Raw genomic sequence first — 20,258 nt, 5'->3', positions numbered from 1 at the left:
CTTGCTACATCTCTCCCTCTCTTGCACACAATTTTGTTTCTTCCCCTCTTTCTCTCTCGTTTCCCTCTTTGTCTTTATTCTTTTCTTTTTTTGCCTTTTCAGCTCCATCCCTCTGTTCGCTTATTCCTCCTCACTTTTCTTCGGTCTCTTTCTTATTTATTCCCTTCCCTCCCTTTCTATGTACTCCGCTCTCTCTAAAATGATTTCCATTTCACTGGGCAGATGGGATGATTTAGAGCAGCAAAGCAGCGAGGTTGGGAGGTTGCGTGTCCTACTGTTTATTTCTGAGCAGCTTCACTACAGCTGACCATGCCGTCAATACATAGCTGGTCCTCTCCCTAATCCCAGGTATTAGTCTGGATTAAAGTGGGTTGATGTTAGCGATATCCTGTATAACCATTCTGTCCGATACCGCAGGCATATAAAACAGTTTTACCCTCCATGTTCCAAACATCGTTTCTCTACTTCCCCACTCAAAATCAACAGGAAGATTCATCGTTAATTGCCTCGTCACGATGTGATTGCCCTGTAACCCAGGTTTTATTTAGCTTTTTACAGGTGTGTCCGTGATAACAGTTAAAGAACAGAGTTAAGGGAGACTATCAGAGCAGGCGGCCGCATTATTACACCGCTTCATGCATCGCTGCCTTCGTTCCTTCACTAGCTTTACAAAGGCTGTTAGACTCACCCTGGGAATATTGTGTGCATGTGTTAGTGTGCGTGTTAGTTTGGTTGTGTGCATTTGTATGTATGTTTGTATTTCTGTACTTTTAGTGAGAAAAACTGTACATTTGACCTGGGACAATTAATCATAAATAATCTTCTCATAAGTGTGGATACATGACATTGAAATGTATGATGCTCCACACACCAGCATCCGAAGGAAGGAGGATTTTGACTGATTTAACTTAAATCCAAAAATCTCTTGCAGAATAGGCTGAACAATAGACAAAAAAAACTAAAACAATCAAAGCAAAATGAGCAATTTGGATAACAAATCCCACACATTTATTTATCTCTCTTGATTGATGTCACCCTCATTCTCTCCTTATCTTTTAACAGAAGGTCTCAAGATGAATCTATCCTAATCTCAATATCGACAGCCCTTCCCCCCACACCCTGCCCAGTATTCCATGAGTGACCCCACAGCAAAAATCTGACAGTATGAGAGACTAGAAACAGACTGAGACACATCTGATCTCCAAGCAGCAGCATCTAGTGGCTAAAAACGCATGGTTAATGTCATTTCACAGTCACAATGTCTACTGTGTGTTCTGTTGTTGTGAACAGAGATGATGGACAGAATTGATCTGTGTAAAAGAATGTGAGAAAGGAAAAGGAGGATGGAAAGATCTGTTTGTGTGTGTGTGTGAGAGAGAGCTAAAGAACACCATTTTGTTTTGCTGCATTAGTTTCCATGGAGCTTTCTCTGTTTCCCTCTGTGTCTCTGAGAGCTGTGAGTCAATCCCAACCACTCAGCTTCCCTCTTCCTCTCCCTCACTCCAATCCTCACTGTCTTCGTCTCTCTCAATTATCGTTCACCGCTTCCCTTTTTGTCACTTTCCCTTTCTCCAATCACCTTCCTAATGCGAACTTACTTTTTACACAATTTGCATGATTCTCTGTTTAAATCCATCACTTTCTCTGGCTATTGCACTTTTTCTTCTCTCTGTCTTTCTTTCTCTCCCTAATTGCCTGTCTCACTAGAGTTTCTCTTTCACCAAAACCTCTCTGGTACAGTATGACAGTTCACCACTCATTACAATAGATTCTTCATCTGCTACAAGTCCCCAGGTGGAGAAAACACATGAAACACGCACTCCATTATTGCTGGCTATGTACACACATACTGCTACAAGGGGAGGTCAACACTACTGAACAGCATCAATATACTTCAGGAGCATGTAGCAATCAACCATTTCTTTCTCTTTCAAACACTACACACAGAGACACACACACATGCCCTACAAAGCTGCCCCAGAAAAAAGACTTTGAAAAGAAGAAAAAGGCAAGAACGGTGAGAAAAACAGACTTACCAAGAACTCCAACACGGTAGTTGAGCGTGATGACAATGACATTCCCGTAGCTGGCCAGAACACTGCCGTCAATCATGTTTCCGGTCCCCTCCATGTAGGAGCCTCCGTGGATGTACACCATTACAGGTTTGGCCCCCGTATCTCGTATGTCTGCAAGAGTGGCCAACGTTAACACTTACATAGCCAACTTCCCAAGGGGGTCAAGGGTCAACACATGTATACATTTACACCTAACTAGCAGGCGGTTGGTGGGTGGGTGACAAAAAATCCACTGGCTAGACCATGGGTAGAATGCAGGAAGAAGAACTTGGGATGAATTTGATTTTGGATCATCACAGCACAATGAGATTGAGTTAAATCAAATGGATTCCAAGTATTGGATCTATGTATTTAACCCAGATCTGCCACAGTAACAGTCAGACGGACATACATACAGAGACAGACAGACATCCCTCATATACCAGTTATAAAGCTAAAGCTTAATTTATTTATAAACCTCCACATGTATTATAAGAATCGGTAACACATTTCCCATCACACTTTGTGGATGTGAGGTAAATAAATACCGACTTATTATGGAGCTGGCAGCATTTCTGCAGCAATTATTGGCCGTTTCGACTGATAATGTGTTTTGACGTGTTATTTACCTTGTATGAACCAAACTATCATGATTCAATTTCGGGGTTTGTTGTCTACCGGTGGAAGAGGACATTCCTGATTTAGACTTTCAGAAGGCCATTAGAGAAAGAGAGGAGACAGGTACCTGACATGTTAGCTTAGCAGGGCAGGATGTCATCAGGCCTGACAGGGAGAGCAAAACAGCACTAGCTAATTACACAAGCTAGCTACGATGCAATCTTAATGCAGCCAGTGCCTTTTATTTGATTGTGCTGGCTGTAGTTTTAAACTACGATATATTTCCAATGGTAGGCTTGATCTTACACAAACCTTTGTTGCCAGAGCTAGTCTACATCTGGTCAAAGTCTATGTATTTCCAATGCTGGCCTACTGTGCACTAGTCTATGTCAATAGCAACAAATGGTATCCCTTATTTTTCTGATGCTAGCCAATATCTACCTAGGTAACTGTTACCAAAGTCCAGTGTGTTCATTGGTCTCAGTTAGTGCATTGGTTCCTCAGTAGAGATTAAGCCTCAGAAGAACCATCAATTACCGACCACCTACTGTCAGAACTGAGACGAGAATCTAGACCTTCCTCCCTTTTTGACTCTTTCTGTCTGTTTCTCTTTCTCTCAATCTCTCCCCACTCCCAAATCAATCTTCAACTCGATTTCTCTGTCTCTCACAGCCTTGAGGAGATTTAGAATAAGAGAAAGACAGATAGAGGTAAAAAGCAAAGAGTGATAAAAGTCAGTCACCGGGCTCCGATTTCAAATGACTAGATTGTATTCAGGTCGCTATAGCAACCGAGAGACAACTTTTTGAAATCCTCAAGAACAGCTAATCATGGACAACATCCTGCACATGCAAATCTGCACACCCACACACTCGAGCACACACGCGCACACACACTTAGGCAAAGTTCCCGCTCCACATTAGAATGCCGCACACTACTGTAGAATACTTTCATATTTTGTGGTGAGCTCGGTTCTCTCCCTTTTGGGTAGCTGGGCTGCAGTGTATTCAGTCATTGCCCTGTTATGGTAAAGAGCTGGGCAATAATGTGTAAATGTCCTTATCGTTTGAGATGTATTTATCTCCCTGGTATCTGAGAGGTGCTGTCGGTACATGATTCACACCGGACAAGTCTCCACACACAAACAAACACACAATTAACAGGGGGAAAAGGATAAGGAGGAGCGAGGGGTTGCACTGGGGTGGGGAAAGCATGGTGTAACAAAGGTAGGGAGGTTGGGGGAGGCAGGGAGAGAGAGGCAGAAATTGAGAAGAGAGAAAATATCACCTCCCGGCACTGCGGGAGAGAGAGGCCACACAAGACACAACCGAAATGGGGAGGCACACAGATACAAAGAGAATGGAGGAGAGAGGGAGAGGTAAACACGGGTGGGGGGTAAGTTGAGGAAGACAGAGGAGAAAGAGATTAGTCATGTTCATGTTATCAGTAGCCTCTTTTGTTGATTCGCAGCATGTTCCCATAACAACAGCATGTTCCCATAACCCTTTTGCGGGGGGCTCAGGGGGGTGAGGGGTGAGAAGAGAGAAAGTGCTCGGGTGGACACTGTACATTTTCTGGGGCTGCGAGGTGCAGTGCGATTATGTCAGTGCTCGAACAGAGTGCCTCAAGGAAATTATGGGGGTACCCAATCACAGAGCCTGGTCATGTGAGAATGGTTGCGACCTAATATGGTTGTTACAGGTGACTAGTAGGCTACCTTGGTGACTAAAGGTCTGACACTATCTGACTCATTAAACCTTTAAGGCAAACACACATTCCGACACACACACACACACACACTCACACACACACACACACACACACACTGTTACTACGTTACACACAGACACACAACAAACACTGTGCTGTAAGAGAGGAGAGAAGTTAGTTATATCAGATACAGCAGACATTACTAGGTAATAGCAGACAGAATTACATCAAGCCTTTCATGTTATTAAACAAAACAGGTTTAAAAGTCAAACCGTTGACCTGCAGAGGGTCTAGGATGACAAAAAAAAGCTAATCTGACTTTGATCTGACTTGTGAACACTTGAAATGGAACAAGACAGCAACATGTAAAATGCACATACGGAAATGACATCAAACTGACAAGTGAGAGTCATGCCTCACCGTCCCACACAGCCACACACACCCATACACACACAAAGTCGCACACAGATACTGACAGCCACTCAGTCTTAGCAGGAATTGGAAGAGAGCGCCAGAGACAAGGAAAGAGAGACACAAACAGATGAAATTCAAGAAATTATTTTGAAATCCAAGTTCACCCAGGTTAATCGCAATGGGCAGGGAGAGGGAAGACACGACACACCCACAAATACATCATGGAGTGTGAAGACATCGCACTATTCGATTGGTCAGCCCATCTGGTGATTGGATAGACAGTAGGGGGTAGTGCTCAGGATGAGCTGAGATGGCCTGTCAATGACACACGGCAGGGGGGAAGGCTGTCTGGCAGCTCTCTCTATCTTTACCACTCCCACTCAATTTCTCTTACTCCCTACCACTCTCATTCTCTCCCTACCACTCCCCTCTCTCTGTCTACCCAACACTCTATTGTATGAAGACCGTCGGTCATAAATCTTGTGCAAGCCCCACTCCCCATTCCCGGCCTCCTTTCCCCAGACCCAGCCTCCTCTCTCCCAGCCTGGCCTTGACTCCATGCATTCCAGCATGTTCTTCTTCTGTCTCTCCAGAGTGAGACAATGGAAAATATTGCTAAGTGCCAGTGACATGCTCCATCTCACAACTGTGTAAAACACAGCGGCTGTCAGGGCCAATCAGGCCTGTCGGAGGTGGGGAGAGGGCGACAGACAAACGTGGCATGACATTCTCCTTACTGTACATGTCGTCTTCACGCCAGCACAACCCTGACACCTCGCTCATGACAACTTCATCCTTGCAGAGTCTAGATTGAGAAACGTCTAGGGGCGGCTTCTCTCACAGCTGGTTATAGACCCGTGCAGGAGATACAGTGTGTCAATGAAGACCAGCTCAAAAGAGTATTTGAAGTAAGGCAGAGTACTGTAACAGTCATTTAATAGAAATCAAAGAAGCCAAAAAGTAAAACATTATATTTAAAAGAATTATGAACAGTCTGACATCAGCCAACATTCTCTCTCTCTCTCTCTTTCTCTCTCTCGTTTCTAGCATGGGACCAGAGTTTGAGCTAGAAATAAACACAGTCAAAAACAGGTTATTTTCATATTGGGGAGGTGACGGTGCTAGCAAAGTGAGAAAAAGCACCTTGTCGGTGGTAGTAGCAGCTATATTAAGCCCACTTTCAGACTACTCATCAACAGGAGTCATGAGAAGGTGGGAGGACAGGTGGAGAGTATAGAGGAGAGGTAAGATGGTCAGAAGAGGGTGAAGACAGAAGGAGAGAGGAGAGGAAAGTAGAATAGAGCAGAGGAGACAAGGAAAGAAGGGGCCCCATACAAAAAAGGTGTTTACACCATGTCAAGGTTCAAAGCCTATGCTGGACATCTGGATGAAGACCCAGATGAATATTCTGTGGAATCTCTGTTTTTGTTCTTTAGCTCTCAATCCATCTATAAAACACACAATGGAAATAACTGCAGTTGTATTTATTACACTGTGGCCCTCATGTACGTACATTTGCAAATGTAGCATAATCAGCGCCATGGCCAACCCGCAGATAGCGGGTTGGCTGTGATACTTCAGTTTACGTTGTATTTACCAAACCTGTAGTTCATCGGGTAAGCAGAGCCTTTCTCCGCCCACTATACCTTAAATTGCGAGCATTTAAACGTGCAATTGAATGGGCCTCCTTCTCTCTTTCTATCATGGATCAGCCACCAAAGTCAAATCAGCAAAAACAAAGATTTAGTGATAACATAATTGATGTGCTTATTCATGAGGTAACAGCGAATTTAAATATTATACAAGGCAGTCATTCCATACCGACACTAAAAAATGACATCTGGAACAAAATTACAAATTCCAGTAACTGTAATATTGCATAACTGCCTAATCTGTAACGCGTAATTTCGTGTTCACTCAACTGAAAAAGTGTGATCCTTGTGGCAAAAATCCTTTCAGCTCATCTCCTTGGACTAGGTCTTTCTTTTGCTCGGATTACTGCTGCCATTTCACCAGGAGGCATATGTGAGGAAACCCAGTTTAGACCTGCTTTTAAGTGTTGCAGAATTTTCACCATACAATTGAGGCACGCATCACGGGCGGTTTCTGTACATACCGCGGAATACATAATTAGACGCATTTTACGCATCCCCTCCCATCTCTTTATGGGAAACTCCCACTTTTCCCTTGACTCTCCCGTCAATGCATATGCATGACACGGAAAAGTGCAATTTCATTGCAAAGTGCATAGACATTCAAGGCTAAATGATAACATCACATTTTAGTTCTTCTCTTAAGACTTGAATATTTTGTGACTTTTAACCTACTGTTTTCAAGATTCAGATAATATACTCTGTCGATCCCATGGTGGACAGACCAAAACAGACCCAAAGACGGCAACCAGGCTAACACAGGAAACCCAGACATTCCCAACCTAAAGATTTACGTACAGACTGCAAACATCTGATATATCTGTGTGCTTCCATACATATCCATCCTCACCCAAACCAACTGACACAGTGTAAAGATAGCGATGGACAAGCTGATGCAGTGTGTATGTTTGTGTTTGTAGGGAGGATCCACTCAGCCTTGATCAGGATCAATGCTCATACCCAAGCAGGTGGACTGAAGCTCTTTGGCATAGCACAGGGGTGTGTTTTTATGTATGCAGTTGAAAATGGGCACTTCCACTGAGATGAGCTCCTGCATTCGCATGCCAAGTAACAGACAGGCAAAACACAAACACACTGTCTATTTCCATAGCTAACTTTATCTGACAGCAGGTATACAGAGAGCCCCTGCTCCCCTTTAAAGGGCAATAACAGTCCAGTAAAGGAAGGCTATGTAGCTGGGTTAATTCCCAGCATCTTGGCCCAGTCAGACAGTCTAACATTTGCAGCAGGGAGACGGGAGAGATATGGGGACAGGGGAGAGCGAGAGAGAGGGGAGAGTTAGGAGACATGGGAGGGAGAGAGAGAGGGAAGAGCAATAGAAATAAATGGGGAGAGAGGGAATGTGGGGAGAGAGAGGGAGAGAGGGAAGAGATGAGGGAGACAGGGGAAAGAGAGGAGAGAGAGAAGGAGATAGAGGGGAAGAGAGGGGAGAGAGTGGGGAGTGAGAGGGAGACAGGGGAGAGAGATGAGAGAGAGTGAAATGGGAGAGAGAGCAGGTATTTGGAGAGAAGGGGGGTCAAGAGAGGGACACGGGTATAGTTAGTGTGATACAGGGGGAAAGGAGGGAGGTAGGGGGAGAAATATAGGGAGGGAGAGGATGGTTGGGAGGGTAAGGGCCAAGAGCTGAGAGTCGGGTGGCAAAAGGAGTAAGAGGGAGCAGAGATGAGATAGAGAGGAGAGAAGGATTAGCATGCTCCTTCAGTCTCTTGGAAGGACTGATTATCACGCCAAGAGGCAAGAGGCTCTGTCTGTCTGAACACTCTAACAGACTGAGACAGAAGATCGGAGACAGACAGAGAGAGAGAGAGAGAAAGAGAGAGACTGAATATGGTTCAGTGAGGAGAGAAGGAAATTAGCAAAGGATGAACAAACTGCCAGAAGAGACAGGCTGACACCACAGGATGGAGCAGACTGACAGAAAGGCAGACATGTAAAGAGAGAGGAAGAGAGAGAAAGAGAGAGAAAGAGAGAGAAAGAGAGAGAAAGAGTCTTCAGGAGAAGCAGAGTATTTTAGTCTCCAGTCCACAAGTCCATAGAGAATTTCAGTGTTTAAAGTACATGGGTAGTATGTACATTGCAAACACTTTCAACAAGAGCCTTGTTGATAATATGAAACTACTGCAAAGGGGTTTGCATTGCTGGTTTGGTAACACTATCCCAGGAATTGACCCCAGAGAGGTGTAGTAGCTATGTGATCCCTACCCTGTTTGGAGGGGGGTTTGGGAGGACTGTGGGACTTGAGGGGGTCTCCCAAAGGACAGTGGTTCAATTCCCATCCCTCCATGCCTCAATGGAGACAGATTCTCCTAGAACAATAAGAAAAATATCCTGGATCATTTTTAGGGATTTGATGGTCAACTCACGCACATGCATTAGACTCGCTACGGCAGTATTCTCCCCAGACTGCATTGTCTTTAACGGTGATGCTCAGTAAATAGCATTAGTTTCGCTGGCTAGAGAATAGACTTGTCACATTTTCAGACAGGCTTGTCTGGCACAACGTCGCTCCGACCAGGGTAGTCTGTTTGTGTGCACAGACATGCCAGCCGAAAGGATTGGCGCTTGTCAGCAATTTTCCATGGACTTAGATACATGGACAAGGGCGTGCGCAGAGGATTGTACTGGTGCGGCACACACATATACACCGGAACTCTCAAACATACATGGACAAAGACAGAGACACATACTGTGCACATGCACACACTCTTGGGCCACAGACTGAGGGCTTGCTGGCAGGAGATGCAACAGTTTTCCCTGAGCTTGAAAGAGAAAACACCTGCATGTCAAAGTGCTGCCATGGCAACACTTCCTTCTCTGTGATCAAGGCCAGCTTGAGGCTTCCATTGTGGAGTGTGTCGCCACTGGCAACCAACTGCATCTGCACCACAGGCCTCTAAACATCTGGCTAGTCCCACAGCCAAGAGAGTTGTACTGGGCTCTAAACCCCCAGACAGAGAGAGTGGTACTGGGCTCTAACCCTGACAGAGACTGGAACTGGGCTCTGTACTGTACAGCCTGATTTAGATTTTAGATGTTACTGTAGTGGAGAGGAGAGAGAAGTGCTCCCGGACAATCAGCACTGGATCCCTTGCACCTCCAGTCATCAGTCCGTCAAACTCCTGAAGTTTGCGGAAGACACCACCCTCATTGGGCTCATCTCTGGGGGGATGAGTCTGACTACAAGTGGGAAGTTGACAACCTGGTGACCTGGTGCAGCTATAACAACTTGGAGCTAAATGCTCTCAAGACAGTCAAGATGGTTGTGGACTTCATCAAGAACCCAGCCCCACTCTGCCCCATCACCCTGTGCGACTCCCCAGTCAAAACAGTGGAGTCCTTCCGGTTCCTGGGCACTCTCATTTCCCAGGACCTCAAGTGGGAACTGAACATCAGCTCCCTCACCAAGAAAGCAAAACATAGGATGTACATCCTGCGGCAGCTGAAGATGTTCAACCTGCCAAAGACAATGATGGTGCACTTCCACACAGCCATCATTGAGTCCATCCTCACCTCCTCCATCACTATCTGGCACGCTGCTGCCACTGCTAAGGACAAGGGCAGACTGCATTGTATCATCTGTGCTGCCGAAAAGGTGGTCTGCTGCAATCTGCCAATCTTTCGAGGACCTGCACACCTCTAGGTTCCTGAGGCGAGCAAGAAAGATTGTGGCTGACCCCTCCCACCCTGGACACACACTGTTCCAGCCACTCACCTCCGGCAGGAGGCTGCGGTCCATCACGACCAAAACCTCACGCCATAAGAACAGTTTCTTTCCACCCACAGCTGGCCTCATCAACAAGGCTAAGTGACATTTGTCACTTTATTGCACATTGCACAGAAATCACCACTCATATTGCATATCTTATTTTACATGTTATATTTTACATTATTTAGAATTATTGGAAGGTTGCACATGTTTTACTATTTATATTTTAACATCTACTACTTTAAGATTCTTATATGTTTATCGTGTTGTACCTTCCTGCCACAGTAAATTCCTTGTTTGTGTAAACTTACTTGGCAAATAAAGCTGATTCTGATCCTGAGAGCAGCATCTCATATTCTAATCTCAGAAGTGATACACCTTAAACCAGGAAAATCCCCAGATAAATATGGAAAAGGTAGGCCTTGTCCAACCCCCCAATCCAAGCCCCCCTCCCCACACACACACACACCCCTCCCTGCCTCATCCTGGTTTAATCCCCCTCCACAGCTCTTCACAGCTAAAGCTGCTAGTGGAACCACAGAACAGTCTGCTATCATACCTGCCTGAATCCATGTCTCACCCCCCTCTGTTACTGCCAGCTTCAATGGTTAGTTATCAGTCAGTCACTTAGTCAGTCAGTCTGTCTGTGTGCCTACATGTCTGTCAGTTTGTCTGTTCGTCTCTATGCCTGTACACCAGTAAGACTACTCATTGTAGTACATGTAAAAATGTGTATGGTAACGCAAGCGCACACTCACTCACTCGCTCACACTTATCGGCGTTTAAGATGGTTGCATTCACAATTGATAGACACGCATGACCATGTACCATTGTTACAGCCAGCAACACCATGCACTATTGCTGGGTACCATGGAAATACCTTCGTCTTCATCGCCGTCATTATCCGACAGATCCTCCGCCTGCTTTTTAGCATGCGCCCCTAGAGGCAGGGAGGGAAGGACACAGAAAAGCACAGCAGAATTCAAAATAGCATGTTTGTCAGGACAGATGCAGGGATGTAGCCAGCACACACGTACAAACACAAAGTCCATAATTGCTGTACATTTGCAATAGCCATATGTTTGTTACAGTTCACATTGGTATGGTAATCGCTTAAAAAAAATACAAAAAAAAACATTCAAAGTAATAAACAATTTGTATTGAAAAGAAACAGGGACAATATAAAACCATTTCCCAAAATGTACTTGTCAATATAAAATAAACAAACAAAAACAGAGTATGGAAAACAAATCCAAACATTTGATTAACATTTCGAACTTATTCAATAGTCATACAGAATTAATAAAATACCTGATTGTCTGGACTGATTTCTGTTGTACTATTATCTATGTATTTAGGTAGAATGAAGGCACGGTCAGTCACACACACACACACACACACACACACACACACACACACACACACACACACACACACACACACACACACACACACACACACACACACACACACACACACACTGCTGTCATTGGTTGTTTTGATATGGTACTGAACACTAGGTGTAGTATGTAGCTTGAGCTCTGTAGGAAACTAGTGGAACCTTGTGAAATTTATTCCATCTAGTAAAACTATCCACCTGCGCCAAGGAATTTAGTTAAATTTTTTTCAGTGACGTCACTGAGTAAAACACAGTTCCATTTGTTGCATTCTAGAATACGAAGTACGTAAAAATTATTGAACGCTTTGTAGATGTTGTTAGGAGGACAGTCATATGAGTTGTATGTCTCCGTGTATGTAGCTAGCTAGTTGTTTGAGTGAGCAATAACGCTTAAGACAGGTGGTCATGTGTGGAGTGGGGAAAGTGGGTTTCTGGGGGGAAGGGGGCCATTCTGTCACTTCACATCTACCTGTGGTTCTGTCGTGCTTCAGGTGTGGGAACATCTATAGGAAAGTACAAAACAAGGCACTCATACACAACACACACACACGTCTATATCAATTCAATATGACATTATATTGATGTTGACGCTTTAAAAGGAAAGTGTGTGCAAGAAATCTGTGAAATTAGCTGAAATGAAGGCTGCCTTTCTGATGCTTAGAGAGATAACAAAGAGTGGTCTGTTGCAAAGTGCTTTGAATCCCGTACACATAAATGAGGCTGTTTGCAAGTCATCCTGTTGAGTAATAACTCAACAGGATGACTTGCAAACAGCCTCATTTATCAAATCAGTATGAGAAGAGACATATTTGATGAGCATATTTGTTGTATAAAGGATTAAAAACAACGCGGTTCAGGCTGTTTTCAAAACAGCCATCACACTTTGTGTGTGTGGATGTTTAAGAGCTGAATTTGAATCAAGGTCCTTCTATGCTGGTAATTAGCAACAGTTTATGCTAACAATACATTTAACCTGGTTCCCCTTCCCATCCCCCCTTTTTCTTTCCCTACCCTGCACCCTTCTGTCTCAGTCTGTCACAGACGTCCACATGCGCATATATGCACACACAGACACACACACAACTCTGCTCTGAAGCTCTGGGGACTAAATCTACAATTCACTCAATACAACACACACACACCGCCAGAGCACTCTGAATGTTAACTGCTCTCCCTTTACAGGGGGAAAGGTTCACTAACAATAGTTGGGCCTCGGAGTTAGATAGCAGAAAGGTCACATTGTGGAGAGGGACTCATGTGAAATGTTGCCTTCTTGACAATTGTTACATTGACTCTGCAATCCCTAGGTGACCAAGTTTTTTGGGGTTGTTTCTTCTTGCAGCCAGTCTTGCAGCATGTTTGTCTTTTGCTGTCTCTTTTTGTGCTGTCTGCCTGTCTGTCTCTCATTCACTCACTTTTTCGCTCGTCCAGTCCCTGTCTCCCTCCCGGTAGAGGTGAGAGAACAGCTTGAGAAAGACACATTGGAGAGATTGATGGAGAATGCAAAAGGTTAAGGAGGCTGTAATCCTGTGGTAAAGGACAGCCAAAACTCCCACTGTGTCTCAGCTGCCCATCCGAAATAACACCCAAATAAAATCCTACCAAGGTGTTTGTCAGAGACGAGCATGGTGGAGGGGGGAAAGTGTGTGGGGGGGGGGGGGCAGGTTGAACAGGAGGCCTGTAGAGGCTCCAGGGTATAGAGGCTTTCTCCTTCTACGTGGAGACGCCACCCACGCCATCCTCCCGAAAAACATCATCACAGCTCCGATGGAACCACGAGAGACATTCTGTCACCGACATTTCAAACACAGAAAGGCGAGTGCTGTGCCTTTCTGTGCACGGACATCTATCACTTTTGGAATTATTTGTGAACTTGCTGCAACCCAGCAGGCATTAGCTACTCAGAAAGCTTCTCTCAACGTCTCTTCTTATTTTCTCTCTCTCTTGCTCTCTCTTTAATTCACTCTCTCTCTCCCTCTCTCTCGCTCCATTCCTCATTTTATCTGGGACATGGTAGTAAACAAAGGACCAGTTAAGATAGTGAGCCTGGGGCCGGCTGCAGTAGCAAGCCAGCCGAGCTGCAGGGGAGCCCTCTGAAAGGGAACTTCCTGGCTAAGCTGCGTCTTGCATCTCAAATTGTTCTGGATGAGGTTTGAGCTGGCGCTGGCTGACTGGTTTGCTAACAGGCTGGCTGGATTGGTGGCTGACTGACTGGTTACCTTGATGAGTGGACTCAGAAACTGGTGGGGTGGCTAAATGGCTGAATTGCTATCTGTTTGAGAAAGAGACAGTTTCTGAGAAACGTCCATCATCAAATTATCACTTTTCCTTTCCCAGGCTTGTCCATTCCCTTTCACAAAAGCAAGTGTTCTCATTTTTATGCCTCTTTTTGTGAGGCCATGAAGCTTCCTTCGCTTTCAGTTGGGCATCACCCCCTCCCACCCTACTCACACCCCTTCCCCGCATCTAGCGGACTAAAGTGCTCTGTCCAATGGGATTATCTGGCTGTGCAAGGATGTGTCTACAGTAGCACAGACAGCGACTAACCAGGATCAGGACCAGCAGCTCTCTGCAACTGTATGTTTTGGTCTGTATGTTGTGGTGGTAGTGGTGGTGGTGGTGGGGGTGGGTCAGGGGGGCAGTGTGTCAGCCCCGGGGGTAATCTCCTGATCTGGCTGAGGTCTGAAATGAGAGTGCAATAGAGGAGGGAGGAGTAGAGGAGAGAAGAAAGGAGAGTAGAGGAAAGTAGGAAGGAGAAAGGAGAGGAGCGAGGAGAAGAGAGAGGAGAAGAGTGAGGAGTGAGGAGATGACTGGACAGAGGGGAAAGGACAGAAGGAGAGAGGAGAGGAGAGCAGAGACACCCAGAGATTATTCTTCTCAACACACCAACTGGCTGGTGACACAGGTATACTCTCGGAAAGTCTCTCCCTCTTTTTCCCTCTTTTTCCCTCAGTCCTGTATTCCTTCTTAACAAGATCAGAAACAACAGCAGTCTGGCTACCGTTCAGAGCGAGTACACACCACTCCAGCCTGGCCTACTGCTGTTCTTGCTGCATGCCAATCTGTCATGGCCTCAGCTTGTTTGCAGACTCTGCCACTCTGGATGCCTGTCTGCCATGTCTACCTCTTTTCTGCCTGTCTATCTGTCTGTCTGTGTGTCTGTCTATGTATTTTTGTGCCTGAATCTTTGCCTATCTGGACATGCGAAGCAATGCATTGCAGAGTTGGGGAAGGGGGAGGTTGTTCTTACAGACATCTGAACACGCCAAAGAGATAGACCATGTCAAGTCCTTGCAGCCTAATTTCAGTGACACACTACATGTCCTTACACTGCAAATCTCCACCTTGAATGCTTCAAACAAGCCTTTCAAGCGTGAAAAGTGCTATCACATTTTTAAAAATCTAATGAGAACCGCATCAGAAGTTGATTTGGACAGAGCTATTCAGTAAGTTAGCGGGTAGTTTATGTGACTGTTATCCAGACGTTCAAATAATACTGCAGCAAGATGGCTGGCTCACTGCTGCGGGCCGGTATGTTGGCGGTGTACCATTGCAGGAAAAGGTTGGGCAGTCAAAATTGTCAAGGGATGTATGGAAATATCAGAGCGATCACACCCATCTTTGATCTTTTGACAAGCTCTATGGACTATGGTCTGAAGTGTGTGTCTGGGTCTGTATGCATATGTGTGTGGGTGTGTGCGCGCGTGTGTGCTCCAGCCAATACGAGCAGACGGATAGTGGACCTGGGATTCTTCTACAGTACTACACCTCCTACAGATTGCAAACTGATGTTGGGGGTTAGATAACTATTTCTAAAGGGCTCCTATCATGACTGCTTAGCGTTGCTTGGCAACAATCATTACGAAATGATTGCTTGGCTGATTTTTAGGAGCTAATTATACTATTGGCTTGAGTTTGATCCCTGTTTTCTGGAACATTCTACAGTGTAAAATGCTTGAAATCAAATGTGTTCGTTTTTGTGTGTGTGACTCTGCTCCACTGTGTTCTCCATTCCTTCAAGGGATTTTTGCAGTGTTGGATACAAACAATGAATTAAATTATAGACAAATGAACCATGTATTTTCATAAAAAACTAATAAATCTTTATTGGTCATTGTGAAGGACAAAATGTAACTACTTAAAAAACTTACTTTGGCTTTGGTTTATAACAGTTTTACATATATCCTAAATGAAATTACTGGAAGATTGCAATGTTTTGAGTATTTTTGCAGCACAAAATACCTTACCAACCACATTCACTGAGGCCAATGGTATTAAAACCAAGTAGTTAATATGAAAATAAGCTTCTACTTTACACTTAAACAGACAAATTGGGTACTTTCCAATGAGCTGGAAAATGACTGTCTTTGTGTGTGAGACTCGAAGGCAACCAAGCGCCAGCTGCCTTTGCACAAAAATGTGTTACAAACCCAACACAGGAAACACATGATAAACCCCTCCCTCATCAGCAAACATAAGCAAGTTAATTGAAAATGTTCAAAGCAGAGGGGAATATTAAGGAGATATTTCTGTCTGGCTTTCCACAGCTGAGACTATTTCAGAAGCAGAAAATGCCTGAAGGGGCCAGTCTGTTTCTGACTAAATTGGTTTACCCAAAGAAGAGTGGGGTGTGTGTGTTTGTGTGTATAAGAGTGTTTGTGTATGCTTGTATCAGAGTGAGTGGGTCTTCAATCATGCCCAATCGAAATAAAGTTCACAGGCTACTAGGTGTGTTCATCTATGGTATAACTAGAATAAGATTTTTTGAACATCACTCCCAACTATCTTCAGGTTGGCCATCAATTCCCAGCTAAGAATGAAACAAATGCCAATGGGCATTTTCCAAATTACTTTTTTTGTCAGATAAAAATGTAGGACTTTTGTAATGTAGGACTGTATCTTCTGGAACATGTACTGTGTATGCACTGCATTAGCAGACAGTGTATGCTCCACAATGATGCATGTTACGTTATCTGATCCTGTTCATTGTGCATAATAACCGTCAGATAGACAGAAGACTTCCCCCTGCTTTTATGTGGCAATGTAATCAACAGCAGAGGCTCGAATGTTTTCAGTTGTCGCACTTGACAAATATCTCCAATATGGCAGAATGTTAAATGCTGTCAGGAGGTCTTGAGGCATTACTAAAGCTCTCTACAAAACAAGTCAGCACTTATGTGTAACTGTAAAGAAATTGTAATTGTGCTTTTTTGAATTCAATCAACATTCCCCCGAAACATCTATCTGCTTCATTCTACAGAGGCACATAAATCCCCTGATGCAATGATTATGGAAAAAACAAGAAAGTGCAGCACTTTCAGAACATTAAATCAAAATGTGTATCATTTCACATAGAAACATTCATCATTCTGGGAATTTTTGTACAAATAATTATCTGTTTTTGAATATATTCACAATCATGCCCACACACAACACTTTCTCTCCTTCACACACACACACACACACACAGACACACACACACACACACACACACCTTGTTCAGCTCACCCCTCTCTCCCTTGGTCCTGTAAAACTCTCCTCTATCTCTCTCTCACAGAAACACACACACACTCACTAAGTCATGTTGTGGGTCCCACATTCATGCCAATTAGCTCTGTGATTCCATGGTTGATGGGTGAAGACGGGTAGATGGATCCATCCGTCGCTCTGTCTCTCTCTCCTTTCTCTCTTTCACTCTCTTTCACTCAGTGTTTCTTACATACCTCCTTTTCTACACATTTTCTTGTTGGGTTTCCTGGCACATTCCTTGGATATTCTTTTGACTGTAAAATGAATAAAAAAACTACAAAATAACAGAAGACTCCAGAAAAGACCGCAGGTGACATGCAAACAGCTCATACTGAGCCAAAACCCTTTCCTCCCTCCCTCCATCCCACCCTCTCTTCCCCTCCCTCCCTGCATCCCTTCTTCGTAGAGTCATCAACATCAAGAACAAAAGGGGGGCCTGTTGATATAGTAACTTCAGGGTGGGGAGGGGGGATTCTGCAGAAATATTCCATAATGGTGGAATGAATTTACTGCATCCTGGGACACAGAAAGCCCATATTCACATGCATTCCAATATAAGACCCCTTACCACCACACAGCTTTAGGCCTCAGAGGCAATTTACGGTGTGAATTGTGTTTTAAAGATTAAACCATTACATACTATTGTGAGATATTATAAAGGGTCTGCATGGAGCACTTACCATTTCAAGACTGTTGGGCTCTCCCACGAGAGGTGTAACATTTAGTCTCCAAATTGAAGATTTCTCGTTGCGTGATTTGAATCAATTTGCAGCATTTGTTGAAACATTCAGTGAGAGTGTGGTCTAGATGTGGATGTTTGGAGGAGAATAAGGGGTCTTGCATGGGTCACTGATGCCACAGGCCTCAGGTGTACCAGGCAGTGTACTTCACCAACCCTACAGGAGATCATACCACGCAGGCTATGCAGCTAAGTAACTATACGTTACCACACCCCAGGTGGGTCAGGACACAGACAGAGGGGAGGGAGGGGCACCCAGATAATCCACAAGACTAATGAGAGCATCATTAAGAGGATGTCAGGAGTATAGCTACAGAGTAGCTGGAGTATAACTGGAGGAGGCCCCTTCTAACTGGTGTCTGACTGGGCTTAGTTCTCAGCCAGATTCTAAATTGTTTGGTCATTTCGGTTAGTCTGTTGTTGTTGGAAACTGTGAATTATAATTATTTGGAGTCAAAGACAAAAGAGGCATCTCTAACGGTGTCATGGCGGAGGCGGAGGAGAAGGGAGGTGATGGGGGACGAGGATCAGGCCAGGGTGACAGGCTAAGATGGAGGGACAACACACACAAGCATGCGCCAGACAACAGGGCATGCTCTGCACACAATAAGAAAAGAGAGAAGAAGGAAAGAAAGAAAGATAGAAAGGAAGGAAAGATCCAGACGATCTTAGGGAGAGAAGGGAAAAGAAAAGAAGAGTTTGTTGTGTCTGTCTCGTATACCCGACACACTCACCATCCTCAGTAGGAACATATATGTTGAGATAAAGGCAATCCTCGTTCTGGTCTTGGATATAGTTTGCCACTATGTCCAGGTTGAAGGTGAACCAGATGGGCATCATGATCTCAGGCACCGCATTCTGGATGTTCTGTGGGCACACAGGAGCGAAGCTTGTGGCGTTTTTGATGCCCGACCAGGCTGAGGGTGGCTCGGGAGGCATGAAGCGCTTCTCCCCGACTGGGGCGGCGGCATAGGGCACCCCCATGTACTGGTCCACAGGCCCCAGGATCTCACTGGGCAAGGGGAACCTCACCCCCCGCAACTTCCCATATTGAGTATTGACTGTGGGGTGGTAGTTTTGGGTCTGCACCACACACAAGCCCCAGCAGCATAATGTTAGTATCCACAAGGATGCCCTCAGGCTGGTGAGGTGACTGCTGTTGGCGCTGGGCCAATCCCGTGAGGGCAGACAGTTTTTCCTTGGCGAAGACCACATGGTCCGTTTGTGAGAAAGAGCGACTGCAAGTGAACAACATAAAACGCCGGGGCTCTGCCCTCAGCAAACAAGACCCTCTCCTTCTCCTCCGCCTCCTCCTTTCTTTCTTCACTCAGCCCTGCAGTCCAGACTCCCTAAAACAGGTCATCAGCTGTGACACTGGAGCTCGGAAGCTAAAAGGAGAAGAAAAAAGGGGAGGAAAAAGAGCAATGTTCTGTAAAGTTCCTCTCTCTTTCTCTCTCTCTTTCTCTTCGTCAGGCTCTTCATCCACTGTACTCTTGGCAAATCGCCTATCCTGTACTGTGAGGAATGAAGGAGAGAGGAAGCAGATAGTGGAGAAGGACAGAACAGCAGTGGGAAAGGACAGCAGAGGAGAGAAGGAGAAAGTGAGATGAAGAGAGAAGGAGTCGACAGGAATGAAGGTCAGAAGAGAAGATATGGGCAGGAAGAGGAAGGAGAAAAAAAGCAAGTATCGAGAATGAGGAGATAGGACAGGGAAGAGGGAGTGGAATAGAGGACGGAAGGAGGAAGAAAGGAAAAAACAGAAGGAGAGAGAAGACAATAGTAATATTAAAAACAGTTCCTAGACAGGCGAACATGTACTAACATTATTTTCATTTTGCTCAGATTCATTGACTTGCTGAGTCCTTCTCTGCCGTGACATAAAACAGCTACCATCCACGTGACAGACCACTTAGCACTGCCATCAATCTACACAATCAAGTGCTCGCCGGGGAAAACACAGGCAAAACTATTGTAAAACAGATCAGCATCTACAAAACCTATTGGAAAGAAAGATATAAAACTTTTAGTTCATATTTATTCACATATGTAAATGTGCCTGTTTAGATGTACTGTATCTGTGAAAATGTCTATATCAAAAGATTAAAGATTAAAAGGATGCCAACAATTCAGGCACAGAATAAAGAAATGTCAACAGGGACTGGATACGTTCAAATTACCAATGCAAACCAAACACAGTAGACAGAAAATCAATACTGAATTACTCATGGGAACCTGAAAACATGACATTTTAATGTTTGGTGTCATTCAGGCAAGAAAAGGATGCAACAGAATACATGTTAACTTACATCTCCATTGTCTGCCTCCGAATCTGGCTAATCAATTTTCAATTTCTGTGGCTTAAGGCCCAACTAGAGCCATAACTACGGCGGCCCTGAAGTGCAAATCACACCCCCTA

At 44.7% G+C, this 20,258-nt stretch overlaps 1 protein-coding gene across 1 annotated transcript in view; it reads right to left on the bottom strand.

Moving 5' to 3' along the window:
* Positions 1-20,258, bottom strand: part of LOC124470116 (neuroligin-3-like) — a 241,297-nt gene that overhangs the window by 184,439 nt on the left and 36,600 nt on the right. Inside the window, exons 2-3 of the mRNA XM_047023866.1 lie at positions 18,577-19,357; positions 2,037-2,186 (exon numbers count right to left, since the gene is read on the bottom strand). Coding sequence (XP_046879822.1) covers positions 2,037-2,186; positions 18,577-19,057 — 631 coding nt within the window. The 5' untranslated portion in view covers positions 19,058-19,357. The remainder of the gene's footprint in view (positions 1-2,036; positions 2,187-18,576; positions 19,358-20,258) is intronic.

Source organism: Hypomesus transpacificus, chromosome 1, assembly GCF_021917145.1.
Source record: "Hypomesus transpacificus isolate Combined female chromosome 1, fHypTra1, whole genome shotgun sequence".
Lineage (NCBI taxonomy): Eukaryota > Metazoa > Chordata > Actinopteri > Osmeriformes > Osmeridae > Hypomesus > Hypomesus transpacificus.
Note: the sequence above shows the minus strand (reverse complement) of the source record. Positions and strands in the feature narration are given on the sequence as shown.